The 18,256-nt window shown below is 45.1% G+C and overlaps 1 protein-coding gene across 1 annotated transcript; it reads right to left on the bottom strand.

Moving 5' to 3' along the window:
- Positions 1-64: 64 nt before the first annotated feature.
- Positions 65-17,377, bottom strand: LOC115251085 (mucin-2-like). Its single transcript, XM_029842085.1, has 45 exons — positions 17,277-17,377; positions 16,942-17,197; positions 16,749-16,863; positions 16,571-16,661; positions 16,358-16,491; positions 16,054-16,267; positions 15,820-15,945; positions 15,608-15,722; positions 15,380-15,530; positions 15,194-15,307; positions 15,047-15,116; positions 14,833-14,970; positions 14,592-14,756; positions 14,420-14,514; positions 14,207-14,333; positions 13,871-14,126; positions 13,734-13,786; positions 13,510-13,613; positions 13,234-13,385; positions 12,997-13,135; positions 12,683-12,793; positions 12,408-12,587; positions 12,062-12,301; positions 11,823-11,979; positions 11,564-11,692; positions 11,110-11,450; positions 4,512-5,171; positions 3,822-3,986; positions 3,546-3,720; positions 3,230-3,465; positions 2,945-3,128; positions 2,656-2,866; positions 2,399-2,574; positions 2,249-2,318; positions 2,027-2,127; positions 1,910-1,941; positions 1,643-1,820; positions 1,448-1,552; positions 1,338-1,378; positions 1,139-1,261; positions 966-1,064; positions 761-889; positions 655-694; positions 454-577; positions 65-375 (listed from the first exon to the last, which is right to left on the bottom strand). Exons 1-45 carry the CDS (start codon positions 17,341-17,343, stop codon positions 168-170), a joined length of 6,897 nt encoding a protein of 2,298 aa, XP_029697945.1. The 5' UTR covers positions 17,344-17,377; the 3' UTR covers positions 65-167.
- Between the last annotated feature and the right edge of the window lie 879 nt (positions 17,378-18,256).

Consider the following 18,256-nt stretch of genomic DNA (forward strand, 5'->3'; position numbering starts at 1 on the left):
TAATCTTTTCAGACTGCGCGACCGACGTAAAAGTACAGGAACGAAGTAAAAGTTGACAGATGAGTCTGGAGCTGCATGCTTTTATTTGAACTGATGAATATAGATGAATTAAGATGAAGATTATGAAACCTCTACAGGCTGAGTCTGTTAACACGCTCACATGTTAATCACACCAGCCTGTAGCTCCGTCTCTTGCGTGCATTTAAGGTGGACTGGGAGCACTGTGCACGGTCACAGCCGCACTGCTCCACGTAGGTGTAATTGTGAGGAATCACGTCCCCGTGCAAGCAGTGCAAGTCGACGGATCGAGTGCTGGAGCGCGTCTCTTTGCAGCAGGAGCAGGAATGCTCCATGGCAGCTGCTAATTCCGAGTACCTAAAAAAATGAACAGAGCAGGGTTATGAATCGATCAAGCTGAAAATGGAAAGAACTATACAGAAAGAGTGTCCATACTTTGTATATGTGTTGCAGGATCCTTCGCAGTACGGCAGCTCGACCTCCTGGAGTGACTGACACTCCCTGCGTTTGATCTTAGTCTTCATGGGTACGATCTTACAGGCCTTCTCCTTCTCCACACCTTGTTACAATGAGACACAATCAGCTTTTCACTGAACTGACTAAGTGACCTAGCAGCAAATCAAGAGTCATACTCACAAATCTTACAGCAGCCGTTCGCCGCGGTCTGAACTGTGTTCTAAGGAAGAGGACAAGAATGACTTTGGAGTCAGCTGCATGTTGGCTGAAGCACGGCCATACTTACGGGGTCACAGTTGCTCTCCTGGAACGGTGGGCAGATGATCTGCGAGCTGACTGGTGCTAGAGTCCCGGCCGTCTTAATACAGGTGTGTATCTCACACTTACTCTTGGAAGGTGACCAGGATTGTCCTTGCTGAGAATTGGGGACATTTATGGACTCAAAGACGGGAGTGTGCAGAATTGTGGCCAATAAACAGGGTAAAACTTACCACCAAGAACTCCTTGGTACCGTTGAAATCGAGGATGCAGTGAGTCTGCACACACTTTCCACAGCACTCATCTGAGGAAGGCTCCATGTATTCAAAGCCCTGCGAGAGGACGAAGGAGTTAAATCCGCGCACGACAGTGTGTACTGTGCAGTGTTTGATTAGGATTCTCTTACCTCATCACACTTTTCATTACACTGCTGCAACTCACAAGTTATCTTGAATAAATTAGTATGAGGGTCGACCAAATTGGTGCAGGTACAATCCTGACAGTCAATCACAGGAACTGAAGACCCAGGCTAATAAAGAAGAAGAATCATTAGTGGTTATTTATGCAGCCTTGTTGGGCTGTATATATGTATATTTTATATCTACCTGGTACTCAAGATCTTTGTGGACACAAACTCTTTTGGGCTCTAAAAAAAAAAGGAAAGGTTTGTTGTTGGAAAGACTGTGTTATTCAAGCTGGGAATAAATGAGCTTACCACATATGAGTTCTGGGCAGCATTTTCCATTAGGAACAGTAAAACTCGGCAAATATCCAACAGGACACTTCATGCTGATAACCGGGCAAGTGCTGCTCTGACATTCTTTAAAGATGACAAAACAGAGTAACTAGAATGGAACCGTCGCCAATGTCAGCCTTAAAGGCGAATACGGAGCGCTACTTCATGTCTTACGGCACAGGAAGGCAGGACAGCAGTTGTCTGCTGGATTCGTTTGGTTGACGAGCACAAATCCGGGACCACTGCAGTTTGTTACTGCCGGTGGCGGGCATGCTTTGGGCTTGCACGTCACAGCCTTGGTGGACTCCTTACAGATGCAGTCTTGACATTTGTACTCGAATTTCTCATTAAACTGAAATAATAAACCACAAGAGGGGGAGCTTAGTCTCTCCCAGAACCAAGCTGTGTTTTAAATGAATGTGGACAAAAGAATCCCCTTACCTCCCGAGGAATCCCCTCAGGGTCCAGGCATCCTGTCAGGACGAGCAGTTTTGGAGAAAATTCACAAAGAACGCCGCGTAATTTGTGTAGCCATTGAACTGAAAATAAAGGTCTTACCACATTTGTCAACACACACGCCAGACTCTCTGTTGAAGAGTGTCATGCCATCAGGACAGAAGCAGCCCTCAGTAGTGAAATTCATGGATGGCTCATTAGGACTTGCATAAAAAAAAGAGAAAAGAGTTATTTTCATATTCTGTAGATCACAGAAGATACCTGCTGTCTACCGAACAAGGAATCTTTAGTGCTTCACTGATTATCGAATCTGCTGGCACCTACTTGTCCTCACAAGTTGGTTGTTCTGAAGGGCCACAAGGCTTATAAACTTTGTCTGAAGGGCAGTTGCTGGCTGTGAAAGGATAAAAGTGAAAACGTTGACTCCTGCTTGTGTTTACCGACACCAGCAAAAAGACCTGCAAAATAAAGTACCGCAAATTGTGGTGTGGTTCCTCCAGTGGATGCAAACGCCAACTTGAGCACAGGCAGCCGCATAAGTCTGCAGACTCGTGCACTCCACTGCTGGGTTGGAAACGTGGCAGCTATCAAACACGCAGCCTAAGTAGAAATTCTCAGGATTGACAAATGGATGGCACGGCTCGAAGACACTGAAAAGGAAATCAGCAGTTGGATCCTTCCGATTGTCAGACTTCTGGTTCAGCTAGTGGCACAGGGAAGCTAATGTATACCTGCTCCTGAGCATGTCACATATAGAATCTGGGTTGCACGGTGTTGAGGTAGGTATGGGTTCAGGTCCAGTGGTGGGGGGAACAGATGGAATCTGGCATTCAGGTTGGTAAATGTGTTTTGCGGGCCAGTAGTCGGCCATCACGGCACAACTTTCTACCAGCTTCCCTCCAGGCAGCATGCAGTCATCAGCCTGGTTGTTGGTGCATGTTCCTGAGAGAAGAATTAGATATTAACGCTGTAGCTTAAGAAAGGTCGACAAAAATGGGTATGGTAGAGAGATGTTTTTACCACAGTGGCCCTGCGTGTTTCTGCCAAAGTAGTTATAAGGAAGGTTGACACTAAAGCCGGTGATTCCAAACGTAATGATTACGTTGAGACGCGGGATCTCAAAAATCAGGTTAAGGCCAGAATTCAAGACCTTCACACCATGTTGAGAATATGGTAATTTCAACTTGACTCCATCTTGAATTGCCTACAAAGAAAAACATAAACGATAAATGAGTGAAATGATCAGCCTTTAGGATTATGGTCTATTAACGTGAGTTCTTCGAAGATTTTTACCTCTAACTCAACAAGTCCAGTCAGGTTATAATTTATGAGCGTGATAACCTGTGACGCAAATGATATAATTATGGATCGTGGGCAGGAGACGTCCTCAGTTGGATCGCAAAAGACATTGTCAATATAGATTTTTAAATTGTGTTTTGGTGAAATCTCTTCCATCAAGACATATGTACAGTTTCCTTGATAACTGTAGTACAGCCCATCAAATGTGATGTAATGAGGGTCACCCCAGCCTTCACATACACCTGAAAAGAGACAAAAAAGTTAAAATTCTACACTATAACTATAAAGAAGGAGGAGGTTATTTAATGACAGAGACACTCACAGTCACAAACATAATGTTGACAGCAGTTGTACTCATCGTACGCAAGAACTGGTTTCTTCCCATTAGTACAAGTGATGTTCTGAAGCGGTGGACATTCATATGGAACTATTTCAATTGTATTGTTCTCGATGCATCTGGCCATGGTGCAGTTGCACAGAAAAAAGGTCTCATTTTGCTGATTGAAAATGGAGTCACAGTAGGAAGGTAAGATTAGGATCATGTAAAAAAACCATCGTTAAAGACGATTCATTATTTTAAAAAAAGACAGATACTTACAACTACGTCCCAATCAGGACAAACAGGTACAATGGGGGTGGGTGACACCGTTACAGTCACACCTGTCGATGTTTTTGTTATTACTGTTGTACTTGGGGGTCCAGTTGATGTAGAACCTTCTGTTGTTGTTGTTGTTGTTGTGGTGGTGGTAGGGGTTGAACTGGGTGTTTCAGTTGAAGTAGGAGGTCCTGTTGTTGTGGGAGATCCAGTTGTGCTACTTAGCGGGGTTGAAGTAGTAGGTTTGGTGGTTGCAGAAGTTACAGCTGTTGTTGTACTTGGGGGTCCAGTTGATGTAGAACGTTCTGTTGTTGTTGTTGTTGTTGTTGTTGTTGTGGTGGTAGGGGTTGAACTGGGTGTTTCAGTTGAAGTAGGAGGACCAGTTGTTGTGGGAGATCCAGTTGTGCTACTTAGTGGAGTTGAAGTAGGAGGTTTGGTGGTTGCAGAAGTTACAGCTGTTGTTGTACTTGGGGGTCCAGTTGATGTAGAATGTTCTGTTGTTGTGGTGGTGGTGGTGGTGGTAGGGGTTGAACTGGGTGTTTCAGTTGAAGTAGGTGGTCCAGTTGTTGTGGGAGATCCAGTTGTGCTACTTAGTGGAGTTGAAGTAGGAGGTTTGGTGGTCGCAGAAGTTACAGCTGTTGTTGTACTTGGGGGTCCAGTTGATGTAGAATGTTCTGTTGTTGTTGTTGTGGTGGTGGTGGTAGGGGTTGAACTGGGTGTTTCAGTTGAAGTAGGAGGTCCAGTTGTTGTGGGAGATCCAGTTGTGCTACTTAGTGGGGTTGAAGTAGGAGGTTTGGTGGTTGCAGAAGTTACAGCTGTTGTTGTACTTGGGGGTCCAGTTGATGTAGAACGTTCTGTTGTTGTTGTTGTTGTTGCTGTTGTGGTGGTGGTGGTAGGGGTTGAACTGGGTGTTTCAGTTGAAGTAGGAGGTCCAGTTGTTGTGGGAGATCCAGTTGTGCTACTTAGTGGGGTTGAAGTTGGAGGTTTGGTGGTTGCAGAAGTTACAGCTGTTGTTGTACTTGGGGGTCCAGTTGATGTAGAATGTTCTGTTGTTGTTGTTGTTGTTGTTGTTGTTGTTGTGGTGGTGGTGGTAGGGGTTGAACTGGGTGTTTCAGTTGAAGTGGGAGGTCCAGTTGTTGTGGGAGATCCAGTTGTGCTACTTAGTGGGGTTGAAGTAGGAGGTTTGGTGGTCACAGAAGTTACAGCTGTTGTTGTACTTGGGGGTCCAGTTGATGTAGAATGTTCTGTTGTTGTTGTTGTGGTGGTGGTGGTAGGGGTTGAACTGGGTGTTTCAGTTGAAGTAGGAGGTCCAGTTGTTGTGGGAGATCCAGTTGTGCTACTTAGTGGAGTTGAAGTAGGAGGTTTGGTGGTCGCAGAAGTTACAGCTGTTGTTGTACTTGGGGGTCCAGTTGATGTAGAATGTTCTGTTGTTGTTGTTGTGGTGGTGGTGGTAGGGGTTGAACTGGGTGTTTCAGTTGAAGTAGGAGGTCCAGTTGTTGTGGGAGATCCAGTTGTGCTACTTAGTGGGGTTGAAGTAGGAGGTTTGGTGGTTGCAGAAGTTACAGCTGTTGTTGTACTTGGGGGTCCAGTTGATGTAGAACCTTCTGTTGTTGTTGTTGTTGTTGTGGTGGTGGTGGTAGGGGTTGAACTGGGTGTTTCAGTTGAAGTAGGAGGTCCAGTTGTTGTGGGAGATCCAGTTGTGCTACTTAGTGGGGTTGAAGTAGGAGGTTTGGTGGTTGCAGAAGTTACAGCTGTTGTTGTACTTGGGGGTCCAGTTGATGTAGAACGTTCTGTTGTTGTTGTTGTTGTTGTTGTGGTGGTGGTGGTAGGGGTTGAACTGGGTGTTTCAGTTGAAGTAGGAGGTCCAGTTGTTGTGGGAGATCCAGTTGTGCTACTTAGTGGGGTTGAAGTAGGAGGTTTGGTGGTTGCAGAAGTTACAGCTGTTGTTGTACTTGGGGGTCCAGTTGATGTAGAACTTTTTGTTGTTGTTGTTGTTGTTGTGGTGGTGGTAGGGGTTGAACTGGGTGTTTCAGTTGAAGTAGGAGGTCCAGTTGTTGTGGGAGATCCAGTTGTGCTACTTAGTGGGGTTGAAGTAGGAGGTTTGGTGGTTGCAGAAGTTACAGCTGTTGTTGTACTTGGGGGTCCAGTTGATGTAGAACGTTCTGTTGTTGTTGTTGTTGCTGTTGTGGTGGTGGTGGTAGGGGTTGAACTGGGTGTTTCAGTTGAAGTAGGAGGTCCAGTTGTTGTGGGAGATCCAGTTGTGCTACTTAGTGGGGTTGAAGTTGGTGGTTTGGTGGTTGCAGAAGTTACAGCTGTTGTTGTACTTGGGGGTCCAGTTGATGTAGAATGTTCTGTTGTTGTTGTTGTTGTTGTTGTTGTGGTGGTGGTGGTAGGGGTTGAACTGGGTGTTTCAGTTGAAGTAGGAGGTCCAGTTGTTGTGGGAGATCCAGTTGTGCTACTTAGTGGGGTTGAAGTAGGAGGTTTGGTGGTCACAGAAGTTACAGCTGTTGTTGTACTTGGGGGTCCAGTTGATGTAGAATGTTCTGTTGTTGTTGTGGTGGTGGTGGTGGTAGGGGTTGAACTGGGTGTTTCAGTTGAAGTAGGAGGTCCAGTTGTTGTGGGAGATCCAGTTGTGCTACTTAGTGGAGTTGAAGTAGGAGGTTTGGTGGTCGCAGAAGTTACAGCTGTTGTTGTACTTGGGGGTCCAGTTGATGTAGAACCTTCTGTTGTTGTTGTTGTTGTTGTTGTTGTGGTGGTGGTGGTAGGGGTTGAACTGGGTGTTTCAGTTGAAGTAGGAGGTCCAGTTGTTGTGGGAGATCCAGTTGTGCTACTTAGTGGGGTTGAAGTAGTAGGTCTGGTGGTTGCAGAAGTTACAGCTGTTGTTGTACTTGGGGGTCCAGTTGATGTAGAACGTTCTGTTGTTGTTGTTGTGGTGGTGGTGGTAGGGGTTGAACTGGGTGTTTCAGTTGAAGTAGGAGGTCCAGTTGTTGTGGGAGATCCAGTTGTGCTACTTAGTGGGGTTGAAGTAGGAGGTTTGGTGGTTGAAGAAGTTACAGCTGTTGTTGTACTTGGGGGTCCAGTTGATGTAGAACCTTCTGTTGTTGTTGTTGTTGTTGTTGTTGTGGTGGTGGTGGTAGGGGTTGAACTGGGTGTTTCAGTTGAAGTAGGAGGTCCAGTTGTTGTGGGAGATCCAGTTGTGCTACTTAGTGGGGTTGAAGTAGTAGGTCTGGTGGTTGCAGAAGTTACAGCTGTTGTTGTACTTGGGGGTCCAGTTGATGTAGAACGTTCTGTTGTTGTTGTTGTTGTTGCTGTTGTGGTGGTGGTGGTGGTAGGGGTTGAACTGGGTGTTTCAGTTGAAGTAGGAGGTCCTGTTGTTGTGGGAGATCCAGTTGTGCTACTTAGTGGGGTTGAAGTTGGAGTTTTGGTGGTTGCAGAAGTTACAGCTGTTGTTGTACTCGGGGGTCCAGTTGATGTAGAATGTTCTGTTGTTGTTGTTGTGGTACTATGGGCTGTTGTTGTCAAACTTGTTGTGTCGGTAACAAGATGTTTTGGTGTGACCGTAGATGCGGTGCCAGTTTTAAGTGTGAATGAAGTTGTTGTCAACCTTGATGTTGTACTTGGTGGTTTAGTGGTAGTTGGAGAACTTGATATTGTGGATATTGCTGTTGATGTAGAACGTTCTGTTGTTGTTGTTGTTGTTGCTGTTGTGGTGGTGGTGGTGGTAGGGGTTGAACTGGGTGTTTCAGTTGAAGTAGGAGGTCCAGTTGTTGTGGGAGATCCAGTTGTGCTACTTAGTGGGGTTGAAGTAGGAGGTTTGGTGGTTGCAGAAGTTACAGCTGTTGTTGTACTTGGGGGTCCAGTTGATGTAGAACCTTCTGTTGTTGTTGTTGTTGTTGTTGTTGTTGTGGTGGTGGTGGTGGTAGGGGTTGAACTGGGTGTTTCAGTTGAAGTAGGAGGTCCTGTTGTTGTGGGAGATCCAGTTGTGCTACTTAGTGGGGTTGAAGTAGTAGGTCTGGTGGTTGCAGAAGTTACAGCTGTTGTTGTACTTGGGGGTCCAGTTGATGTAGAACCTTCTGTTGTTGTTGTTGTTGTGGTGGTGGTGGTGGTAGGGGTTGAACTGGGTGTTTCAGTTGAAGTAGGAGGTCCTGTTGTTGTGGGAGATCCAGTTGTGCTACTTAGTGGGGTTGAAGTAGGAGGTTTGGTGGTTGCAGAAGTTACAGCTGTTGTTGTACTTGGGGGTCCAGTTGATGTAGAATGTTCTGTTGTTGTTGTTGTTGTTGTGGTGGTGGTGGTGGTGGTAGGGGTTGAACTGGGTGTTTCAGTTGAAGTAGGAGGTCCTGTTGTTGTGGGAGATCCAGTTGTGCTACTTAGTGGGGTTGAAGTAGGAGGTTTGGTGGTTGCAGAAGTTACAGCTGTTGTTGTACTTGGGGGTCCAGTTGATGTAGAACCTTCTGTTGTTGTTGTTGTTGTTGTGGTGGTGGTGGTGGTAGGGGTTGAACTGGGTGTTTCAGTTGAAGTAGGAGGTCCTGTTGTTGTGGGAGATCCAGTTGTGCTACTTAGTGGGGTTGAAGTAGTAGGTCTGGTGGTTGCAGAAGTTACAGCTGTTGTTGTACTTGGGGGTCCAGTTGATGTAGAACCTTCTGTTGTTGTTGTTGTTGTGGTGGTGGTGGTGGTAGGGGTTTGAACTGGGTGTTTCAGTTGAAGTAGGAGGTCCTGTTGTTGTGGGAGATCCAGTTGTGCTACTTAGTGGGGTTGAAGTAGGAGGTTTGGTGGTTGCAGAAGTTACAGCTGTTGTTGTACTTGGGGGTTTAGTGGTAGTTGGAGAACTTGATATTGTGGATATTGCTGTTGTCGATGTTGGCACAGTTATTGTTGGATGGGTTGTGGATCCACATGTAACTACTCTACAACATACTTTGATCTTATAGTCCAGACACTTGCGGATACGCTGTTCCTCCTTTTTACAATATAAACCAATTCCCAAATCACAAATAACATTTTGTTTGGTTTCAAGTAGAAAATCCTCAAAGTTCATGTCAGGATAAGCTGAAGACCTACAATCAATTTCCATGGGATCTTTGCATATTTGTATCCCACTGTTTGTGATATTTTCATATGTTTCCCAGTCATTTTTATCCACAACTGGGTCATGCACATTATACCACTCTGTCCATTCACATGTTGGAATACACGGTGTAGTTTCAGATGTTGTTGTACTTGGGGGTCCAGTTGATGTAGAATGTTCTGTTGTTGTTGTTGTGGTGGTGGTAGGGGTTGAACTGGGTGTTTCAGTTGAAGTAGGAGGTCCTGTTGTTGTGGGAGATCCAGTTGTGCTACTTAGTGGGGGTGAAGTAGTAGGTTTGGTGGTTGCAGAAGTTACAGATGTTGTTGTACTTGGGGGTCCAGTTGATGTAGAACCTTCTGTTGTTGTTGTGGTGGTGGTGGTGGTGGTGGTGGTAGGGGTTGAACTGGGTGTTTCAGTTGAAGTAGGAGGTCCAGTTGTTGTGGGAGATCCAGTTGTGCTACTTAGTGGGGTTGAAGTAGGAGGTTTGGTGGTTGAAGAAGTTACAGCTGTCGTTGTACTTGGGGGTCCAGTTGATGTAGAATGTTCTGTTGTTGTTGTTGTTGTGGTGGTGGTGGTGGTGGTGGTAGGGGTTGAACTGGGTGTTTCAGTTGAAGTAGGAGGTCCTGTTGTTGTGGGAGATCCAGTTGTGCTACTTAGTGGGGTTGAAGTAGGAGGTTTGGTGGTTGCAGAAGTTACAGCTGTTGTTGTACTTGGGGGTTTAGTGGTAGTTGGAGAACTTGATATTGTGGATATTGCTGTTGTCGATGTTGGCACAGTTATTGTTGGATGGGTTGTGGATCCACATGTAACTACTCTACAACATACTTTGATCTTATAGTCCAGACACTTGCGGATACGCTGTTCCTCCTTTTTACAATATAAACCAATTCCCAAATCACAAATAACATTTTGTTTGGTTTCAAGTAGAAAATCCTCAAAGTTCATGTCAGGATAAGCTGAAGACCTACAATCAATTTCCATGGGATCTTTGCATATTTGTATCCCACTGTTTGTGATATTTTCATATGTTTCCCAGTCATTTTTATCCACAACTGGGTCATGCACATTATACCACTCTGTCCATTCACATGTTGGAATACACGGTGTAGTTTCAGATGTTGTTGTACTTGGGGGTCCAGTTGATGTAGAATGTTCTGTTGTTGTTGTTGTGGTGGTGGTAGGGGTTGAACTGGGTGTTTCAGTTGAAGTAGGAGGTCCAGTTGTTGTGGGAGATCCAGTTGTGCTACTTAGTGGGGGTGAAGTAGTAGGTTTGGTGGTTGCAGAAGTTACAGATGTTGTTGTACTTGGGGGTCCAGTTGATGTAGAACCTTCTGTTGTTGTTGTGGTGGTGGTGGTGGTGGTGGTGGTAGGGGTTGAACTGGGTGTTTCAGTTGAAGTAGGAGGTCCTGTTGTTGTGGGAGATCCAGTTGTGCTACTTAGTGGGGTTGAAGTAGGAGGTTTGGTGGTTGCAGAAGTTACAGCTGTCGTTGTACTTGGGGGTCCAGTTGATGTAGAATGTTCTGTTGTTGTTGTTGTTGTGGTGGTGGTGGTGGTGGTGGTGGTAGGGGTTGAACTGGGTGTTTCAGTTGAAGTAGGAGGTCCTGTTGTTGTGGGAGATCCAGTTGTGCTACTTAGTGGGGTTGAAGTAGGAGGTTTGGTGGTTGCAGAAGTTACAGCTGTTGTTGTACTTGGGGGTTTAGTGGTAGTTGGAGAACTTGATATTGTGGATATTGCTGTTGTCGATGTTGGCACAGTTATTGTTGGATGGGTTGTGGATTCACATGTAACTACTCTACAACATACTTTGATCTTATAGTCCAGACACTTGCGGATACGCTGTTCCTCCTTTTTACAATATAAACCAATTCCCAAATCACAAATAACATTTTGTTTGGTTTCAAGTAGAAAATCCTCAAAGTTCATGTCAGGATAAGCTGAAGACCTACAATCAATTTCCATGGGATCTTTGCATATTTGTATCCCACTGTTTGTGATATTTTCATATGTTTCCCAGTCATTTTTATCCACAACTGGGTCATGCACATTATACCACTCTGTCCATTCACATGTTGGAATACACGGTGTAGTTTCAGATGTTGTTGTACTTGGGGGTCCAGTTGATGTAGAATGTTCTGTTGTTGTTGTTGTGGTGGTGGTAGGGGTTGAACTGGGTGTTTCAGTTGAAGTAGGAGGTCCAGTTGTTGTGGGAGATCCAGTTGTGCTACTTAGTGGGGTTGAAGTAGGAGGTTTGGTGGTTGCAGAAGTTACAGCTGTTGTTGTACTTGGGGGTCCAGTTGATGTAGAATGTTCTGTTGTTGAGGTTGCCGTTACGGGTTCTGATGTAGTAGTGTGTACAATTTTTGTAGTAGACCATGGGGTTGTATGCGTTGACTTCATTGTAGTCGTATATATAGTTGACGTTATTGCAGTGCTTGTCGTTAGTGGTCCAGTTGTAGTTGTAGGTCCAGTTGTAGTACTGGATGTTGAAAATGTGGGACATTCTTCCACACACATTTGGGTTGCTTCATCAAATATAGGCTTATCTTCTGGACATATGGGGTAACATCCTGTTTAAATTGAATTGATATCAAAGATCAAGTAAATAACAACAGGAATTATTATTTACATTGCATTAGAACTTGGGTGTGACCCTCAAAGCTTCTCTTGTTTTGCAGCTTACCTTCAAGGCTGGGTATAGGGTTGGTGCAGGTTCCTTCAGGGTTTAAACAGGTCTTGTAGCATGGTGTGTGACACGGTTGGTAGTGCCACTGGCATTCTTCTGGGCGGTTGTAATAATCGCAATACACAGCTGCAAGAAAAAGACACAAAGTGTAATATGTTGTGAGTCATAATGTCTGTTTGACATAAGGACATGGAAAATAATAATCTTCTCTTGGGAGCAAACCAGGTTTAAAGCCAGGATGAAACTGTTGACTTACGACAGATTTCCGGAGTTCGCCATGCAATACAGACACCTGCCTCGTTGCACGCCTGAGCATAAGCTGCTACTGCCGTGCAGAAACACTCGCAGTCACCTCCAGTGTCACACGCACATGAGTCTTTCACGCAGTTTTCATAAAATGGTTGATACGCTACCTGTTTAAACAAATTGTATCCACTGCTTTAATAATTCCAGGCATTCATGGTGTGAAATCACATCAAATTAGAAACTAGTTACCGTATTGTGGCAGCTCCTGAAAGTTTCTCCTGTAATGATGCTGCACATCATTTTTGCCCAGGGTTGGCGATTGGATGCTGACACGCATGGGTCCGCATTGACTCCTGCATCTGGGCAGGTGCTCATCGCTTTCCAGCTGTTAGCAAATTCTAACACACTGTTCACTACCAACCCACCTTGGGTGGTGAAATCATTCTGTCCATCACCATTAAAATCTCCACACAGGCCACAAACCTTTCCCTGTCAACAAGGAAGGTCAGCCACTTTAATGATGCCAACCTCTACTGCTGTGCCATCCCCTCAACGTCTGAACTGTTGAGAGATTTCACTCATTCCTGGTACTCACGCTATGCTGTGGTTGCAGGAGGATTCGGACGGCTGTTTTGCGATCCCACATCACTGCCAGTCCGATAGAGGAGTCAATCACCAGGTACAGGCCCACTGTTCTTATTTTGTAGTCAATCCAAGGGCCGTGTCCAAGGTCCTCTTCCTCATATTTACCCTTCGACAGTTTCACTTCCATTCTCTAATATGAAAGAAATGTAGTTGTTGGGCTTGTTTTTGCAGTGTACAGAACACACAGAAGTGCAGATTGGTGCATGACACATCTTTTGCACTCACTCCCAGCTGGACCCTGACAGTCTTAGAGCACGTTGTGCCTGTAGACCCACATGGTACGTTCTCTGTTATAACTCCAAAGGTGTTCTCCACAGTGCTATTGTCACATTTGTTCTTAAATGAGAAATAGAGAAGCATTTATACTTATATAAAAAAAGGATAATCAATGTTTATCACAACATACACGTCTAAAACACTGTAGACGTGGAAGCCATCGGTGACAGTGTTGAGATGGGTTTTATTTTACTGCTACCGACCAGAGAGGAGTAAACAGGTGACGGGATAGTTTGTAATGCATACTGTTTGACATTGTTTACCTTGACAGCAACGTAAGCACAGTCTCCTCGAAAGCCATATGTGATTTTATCATATGTGCTGTAGTGGCCACTCCCATAAATAATGCAAGTTCCAGGACATTTTATCTTTGTGCACTCCCAGGTTCCGCTTTTGCAGGTGCTAAAAAGATCAAAGATGGATGAGAATATAGCCTTTTGAATATTTTAATCAACAAAACTGTGCATACATGCACACGGTGTGCATTTGAAAGTACATACCAAGTGTTGCATTCATTGTTAATTTTCGATCCTGGGGCATAAAGATGTCCATCATGCTGACATGTACAGTCACTTTCTTTTACACAGGAACCTTTGCCGTCATCAAGAAGGCCAGTTGGACACCGGCAGCCAGACTCACACTCCATCGAGTCCTGAGAAGACGGACATATCGAAGTTACGGAGTCACAGAAAACAATACACACGTTAATGTGTTCTTTACTTTTACATTTGGACAGTAAACACTGAATTAAACTCCTTGGAAAAACTGCAGCTTACACAATCATCGGCGTCCAGATTCATACATGTCCGAGCGCACTGCAGTCCAAGCTCCCCTGCCCCTGCGGTGGAGCAGTTGAAGTACACTTTTGGAGAACGACACGCTGTAACACAAGAAGAAACAGCTTTGTTTTATAGTCAACGTGGACTCTAAGTGTTAAATTCAGTCAGGGTTGTAAAAACAACAGGTTTAAACACAAGAACAAAAGAGGGGGAACTCTTACATGACATGCGGGCTCTCCAAGAACGGCAATGAAGAATTCCGTTGTTGCACACGCTAGCAAATGTTAGATGTATTGAAAACATCATTATCGTAAAATTCATCTTTAAATTTTCACTAGGTTTTATATCATCCACTCACCAGTGCTCATCATTGATGCTGATGGACTTTCCTGGCTTAATATAGGCGTCATTGTAGAAGCAGGAACATTTGGCCATGGGAACACACATGCCATTTTCATTCAGATAGAGACCCTCAGCACACGAGCAACCATCCACAGGTAGGAAGTCCGACATGCAACTCTGCTGGTTTGAGCCCAGCGACCTGCACGTCAGCTGGCATCGCTGATGTTTGTACGAGAACGTCTGAGATGCAGGGCAGCTCTGCGTGTATTTTTCTGTTGTGTGAGCAGTTGGGCTGTGGTTACACATCAGTTTTTTGCTGTGTGATTTCTTTAAAGTTAAACTAAAGGCCTACCACACACGTCCTCCCTCCAGTTTGTCAAGAAGACTCCATTTGATGCACAAGCTCTCGCGTAGGAGGAGAAGACGGCACACAGGCACGCCTCGCTCTTCTCACAGTTACAGCTGGCATAAAGGCAGCGCTGCAGAGGACAGGAAATAGTCTTAATGAATCACGATCGCATCAATGCTGGATAAACGTTGGCGAAACAGATAGTTTACGCCGTACCTTGTAGTATGAATCAGGATCCACCAGCGAGCTGCAGTTTGCAAATGGGCCGGATTGTCTCAGCAATAAATCGCACCAGTGTTTGGCATAATTTTCTATACAACAATGAAAAAATGTTAAAGACAAACAAAAGGAGGCTTGCCTGTGGTAATAGTCGCGCGGTCTGTTCTACCATTCTCCACGCTAAGAGAACAGGGGTCATCTAGCCTTTCCGTTCTGTCCTTGCACGCCAGGCTAGTTTTCCAAGAGTTACAAAAAGTTGCTGCCGTTCCTTCCACGATGCCCTGAGGAGTTGTCATGTCATCAGACAGGATCATGTTGTAGTTTCCACAAAGTCCTGAAGGAGACAGATATCAGTCCATGGAGCTGGGCCTTAATGTTTCGGTGATTCAGAGCAGCCGCCCGACACTCACCACGCGTCTTTGTTCTGTAGTTCTGGTCCAGGCTGACGTAAATTTGCATGAGAGGGACGTGTTGGACCTGAATTTGCAGTCCAAAGGTGGTTTGGAGAATAATGTGGAAAGACGATGCATGGAATATGCTGATATCACCTAATAAAAACCATAATTCCTTAATGTCACAGGGTGAAGCGTGGCAGCAATGTTCCCAGCAGAGTTTCTTACCCACCTGAGCGGTATGGCAAAGTCACCGTCTGCATGTTCTGCTTGACTACACCGTCAGAGGTGAACATTAACACCTGGACAAAAACAGCTGACGTTAGCTCATCGGCAGTCTGGCTGTGACTCCAGTCTTGGCGATTTGGTCTTCACTCACATTGTTCCTGTCGTTGTTCAGGATGATTTTGACGGTCTTAAGACACGTGTCAAATTTCTGATTGGCACAGGGTACCAGCTGAACCAGGATGGTAAACTTTGGACTTGCAGCATCCTGAAGTGATGACATGCTGTCACTCGTGCATTTTCTTTATAAAAACAAATCCTCAAGCAAAAGCGTCTTTACCTTGCTTTCCACTTTTGCAAGAGTGTAGTAACAATCTCCGTGGAAGGTGTAAGTTTTCCCATCAAAGGTCGTTACGTGCGAGCCCTCTCCAACAGCGCATGTAGAGGGTTTCTGAAGGCTCTTACAAGCCCACGAGCCATCCAAACACATACTGAAATCGCCAAAATAAATCAAATGAATAAAATAACTGAAGGCAGTGTTGATATTAGAAAAAGGAATCCGGCCTACCATTCCTCTGTGTCCCGTCGGAACACCTCCCCAGGGTTGTATATTTTACTGTGTTTACACTGACAGTCTGATTGATTGATACAGCCTCTCATGGAAATGTCATCATACACGGTTCCTAAAGTAGACACAGTTAATTTACGCAAACTATGATCACACTTACTAATAATAATACAATACTAGCAGTAAAAATAACTTTATTCAATGACACGAACCAGGAGGACAGAAGCAACCATCCATTTTGTGATCCTCACAAAGTGAACTCGTGTCCAAGTGTGTGCACGTGTCCACGCAAGGTGAACCGCTCTCTTCATAAACCATGTTGTATGGACATTGTTTAGCTGGTGGAGGGAAAGAATGAGTCATTAGGTCAAAGAAGCAGGTGACGTTTTCACAGATGCAGTCATGTCCTGAATCAGTCACAGCTGATTTAAAGTAAAAAACCTTACCACAGAACTGGGATGTCCTCCAGTTGGGAGGCTGTCCTCCAGCATGGGAACACTGTCGAGAGAACTCGGACAGTGTGCTGCAGATGCAGAAGTCACTGGTGTTGGTGCAGCCGCACATGTCCTGCGCGCAGGCCTGGATGTACGCTTCAGGGTCGATCCGGCTGGTGCAGGAGCTCCAGGACTCGGAACGCAGCATTTGCTCACAGCTGGTTTGCTAGTGCGGGAAAACAAGACAGGTAGCAGAGTTGTGTGGAAAGGCCAGAGTTAAGATAAGCTTCCAAAAGGTTTCGCAAAATAAACTCACAAATTCCCTGCAGGAATCCTTCAGAGTCTCAGTCTCCTGGGACTCTTCGTCATCCTCATATGGGTCCTCGCACTCATCATTTGGGAGATGAACCCTGTGGTTATTGCCAAACTCAGTGGCGCTGATTTTGCGATCTATGGAAACAGGGTCCAACATCAGAGACAATAAATGGAATAAGAGGCCTTAAAGTCTAGAGCGGGAAAAGATTCCCACCATTTTGAATGAACTCATTGAGGACAGAAATGCCATTGAAGTCGCCACAGAGGCCACAAGTGCGATTGGTGTAATCAGAGTCCAGTTCAACCTACGACACAAAGACAGAACAAAAGAGCTTCTCATTTTTGATTCTTTTTTTCCCCACAGACATATTTCTGAATGATGAATCTGTTACCATGACGGCGTCCTCGCCGTTCCACATGACCACAATTCCGACTTTAGACTGCAGCTTAAAGTAAACAGCATTTTTTTCCACCTGGACCCCTGAGTTGTAATATGGCATTTTGGCTCTAGGAAAGAGAGAATGCTTTGATTAGAATGTCCATCAGAGACATTCTTAATCGCCACGGCAACTGGCGGGCACTCACGGAATGCCGTTGACAGTGAGCAGGTTTGGGGAGAGTCGGAAGGAAAGCTGGTTGATGGAGACCACCACGTGACTGACAGTCGGGTTCCCGTTCAGAACTTTCCTCCTGATGTGCACTGAGAACTCCTGGAAGGACTCGTGGCAGTCGGAGACCAGGTTGTACTCGCACAAACCGGGGAACTGGTAGACATCGCCGTCAAACGTCCTGAAGTGTTCTCTGCCCCATGTGCTGCAGATGCTGCCGACGTGGTTGTGACCTAGGGGATGATGGCAAAGCAGCAAAGAAATGTAGCCCATCTCTTTTAGAGATTTGATGGAGGTTAACATCCATCTTACCCAGTCTGGCTTGCACAACAGCAACACACAACACGAGCAAACACGACCACACACGTGTGCACCTCATCGTGGCCACGTTGGGCTTGCAGGTCCTGTAGCAGGTAAATGTCAGCCTGCTCTTTGCAGCCCCTTATATAGGGACACTCTTCACTTCTGAGGAAACTCGTGTTTTCTTACCAAGACGTGAATAAGGTGTGCTGAATGTTGAATCACGCCTTTGACAAATACAGTGCAGTTTATTCCCACATATCTTTTGATCAGGCAAATATGTTTCCACCTCAATCAAGAACAGAAATGAGCAGCAATAAAACAGTTTGGCTCCCAACTAGTTCTGGCCGTCTAGTTGAGGGTCAGAACCAGGGTTGCATTGTGTTAAGATCGATTTCCTCTTTTCTGCTTTTAAATTAGGAAATGACTATTTGACACTTGGCAGCTTGGTGCTGCGCGGTAGATGTACAGGTGTGATTATCCACCGGTGCTTGCTGCTATAGTCTCAGTACGGTGCTGGGGTATACGCAGGAACGTGTCTTTAGTTGTACACGTAGGTTTAAGTATTGATTATCAGCATCTATATAAAACTTTGACAGCATTTAGTTGGCTTGGTGGCACAGTGTGACCGTGGTGGGAACATAAAAATGTCAGAAAGAGCTTAATTTGTAAAGAATAAGAAGAAATTAAGCACAGAAGTACAATAAAGGTAGCTAATAGTGGGAACCAACACCAACACAGATAAAGGACCCATAAGAGGCTTCTTGTGTCATTGTTTTCCTCTTTGGCTGTTTAAGCTGTTTGTGCTTCTCACATTTAAAGATAAAGAGTTTGGTCAGTTTGTGTATTTTCCATCAGGTCCAGTAACGTGAGAGCACCTGTGTCCTCAGGAAAGTCAACAAATTTACAATTAACACGACAGTTCTCATAAATTAGAGTTAATATTTGTTTTGTGGTGGAAGAGTACACCCTACTATCTTAATTACTTATCT

Source organism: Takifugu rubripes, chromosome 9 (assembly GCF_901000725.2).
Source record: "Takifugu rubripes chromosome 9, fTakRub1.2, whole genome shotgun sequence".
NCBI lineage: Eukaryota > Metazoa > Chordata > Actinopteri > Tetraodontiformes > Tetraodontidae > Takifugu > Takifugu rubripes.

Excerpts from the sequence above, each read along its gene's own strand:
- LOC115251085 (XM_029842085.1), bottom strand. The coding sequence starts at position 17,343 with ATGAGGTGCACACGTGTGTGGTCGTGTTTGCTCGTGTTGTGTGTTGCT. Across the intron at positions 13,614-13,733 it reads TTGGAGAGCCCGCATGTCAT|CGTGTCGTTCTCCAAAAGTG; the intron begins GTAAGAGTTCCC and ends CTTGTGTTACAG. Across the intron at positions 13,386-13,509 it reads ATCTGGACGCCGATGATTGT|GACTCGATGGAGTGTGAGTC; the intron begins GTAAGCTGCAGT and ends CCGTCTTCTCAG.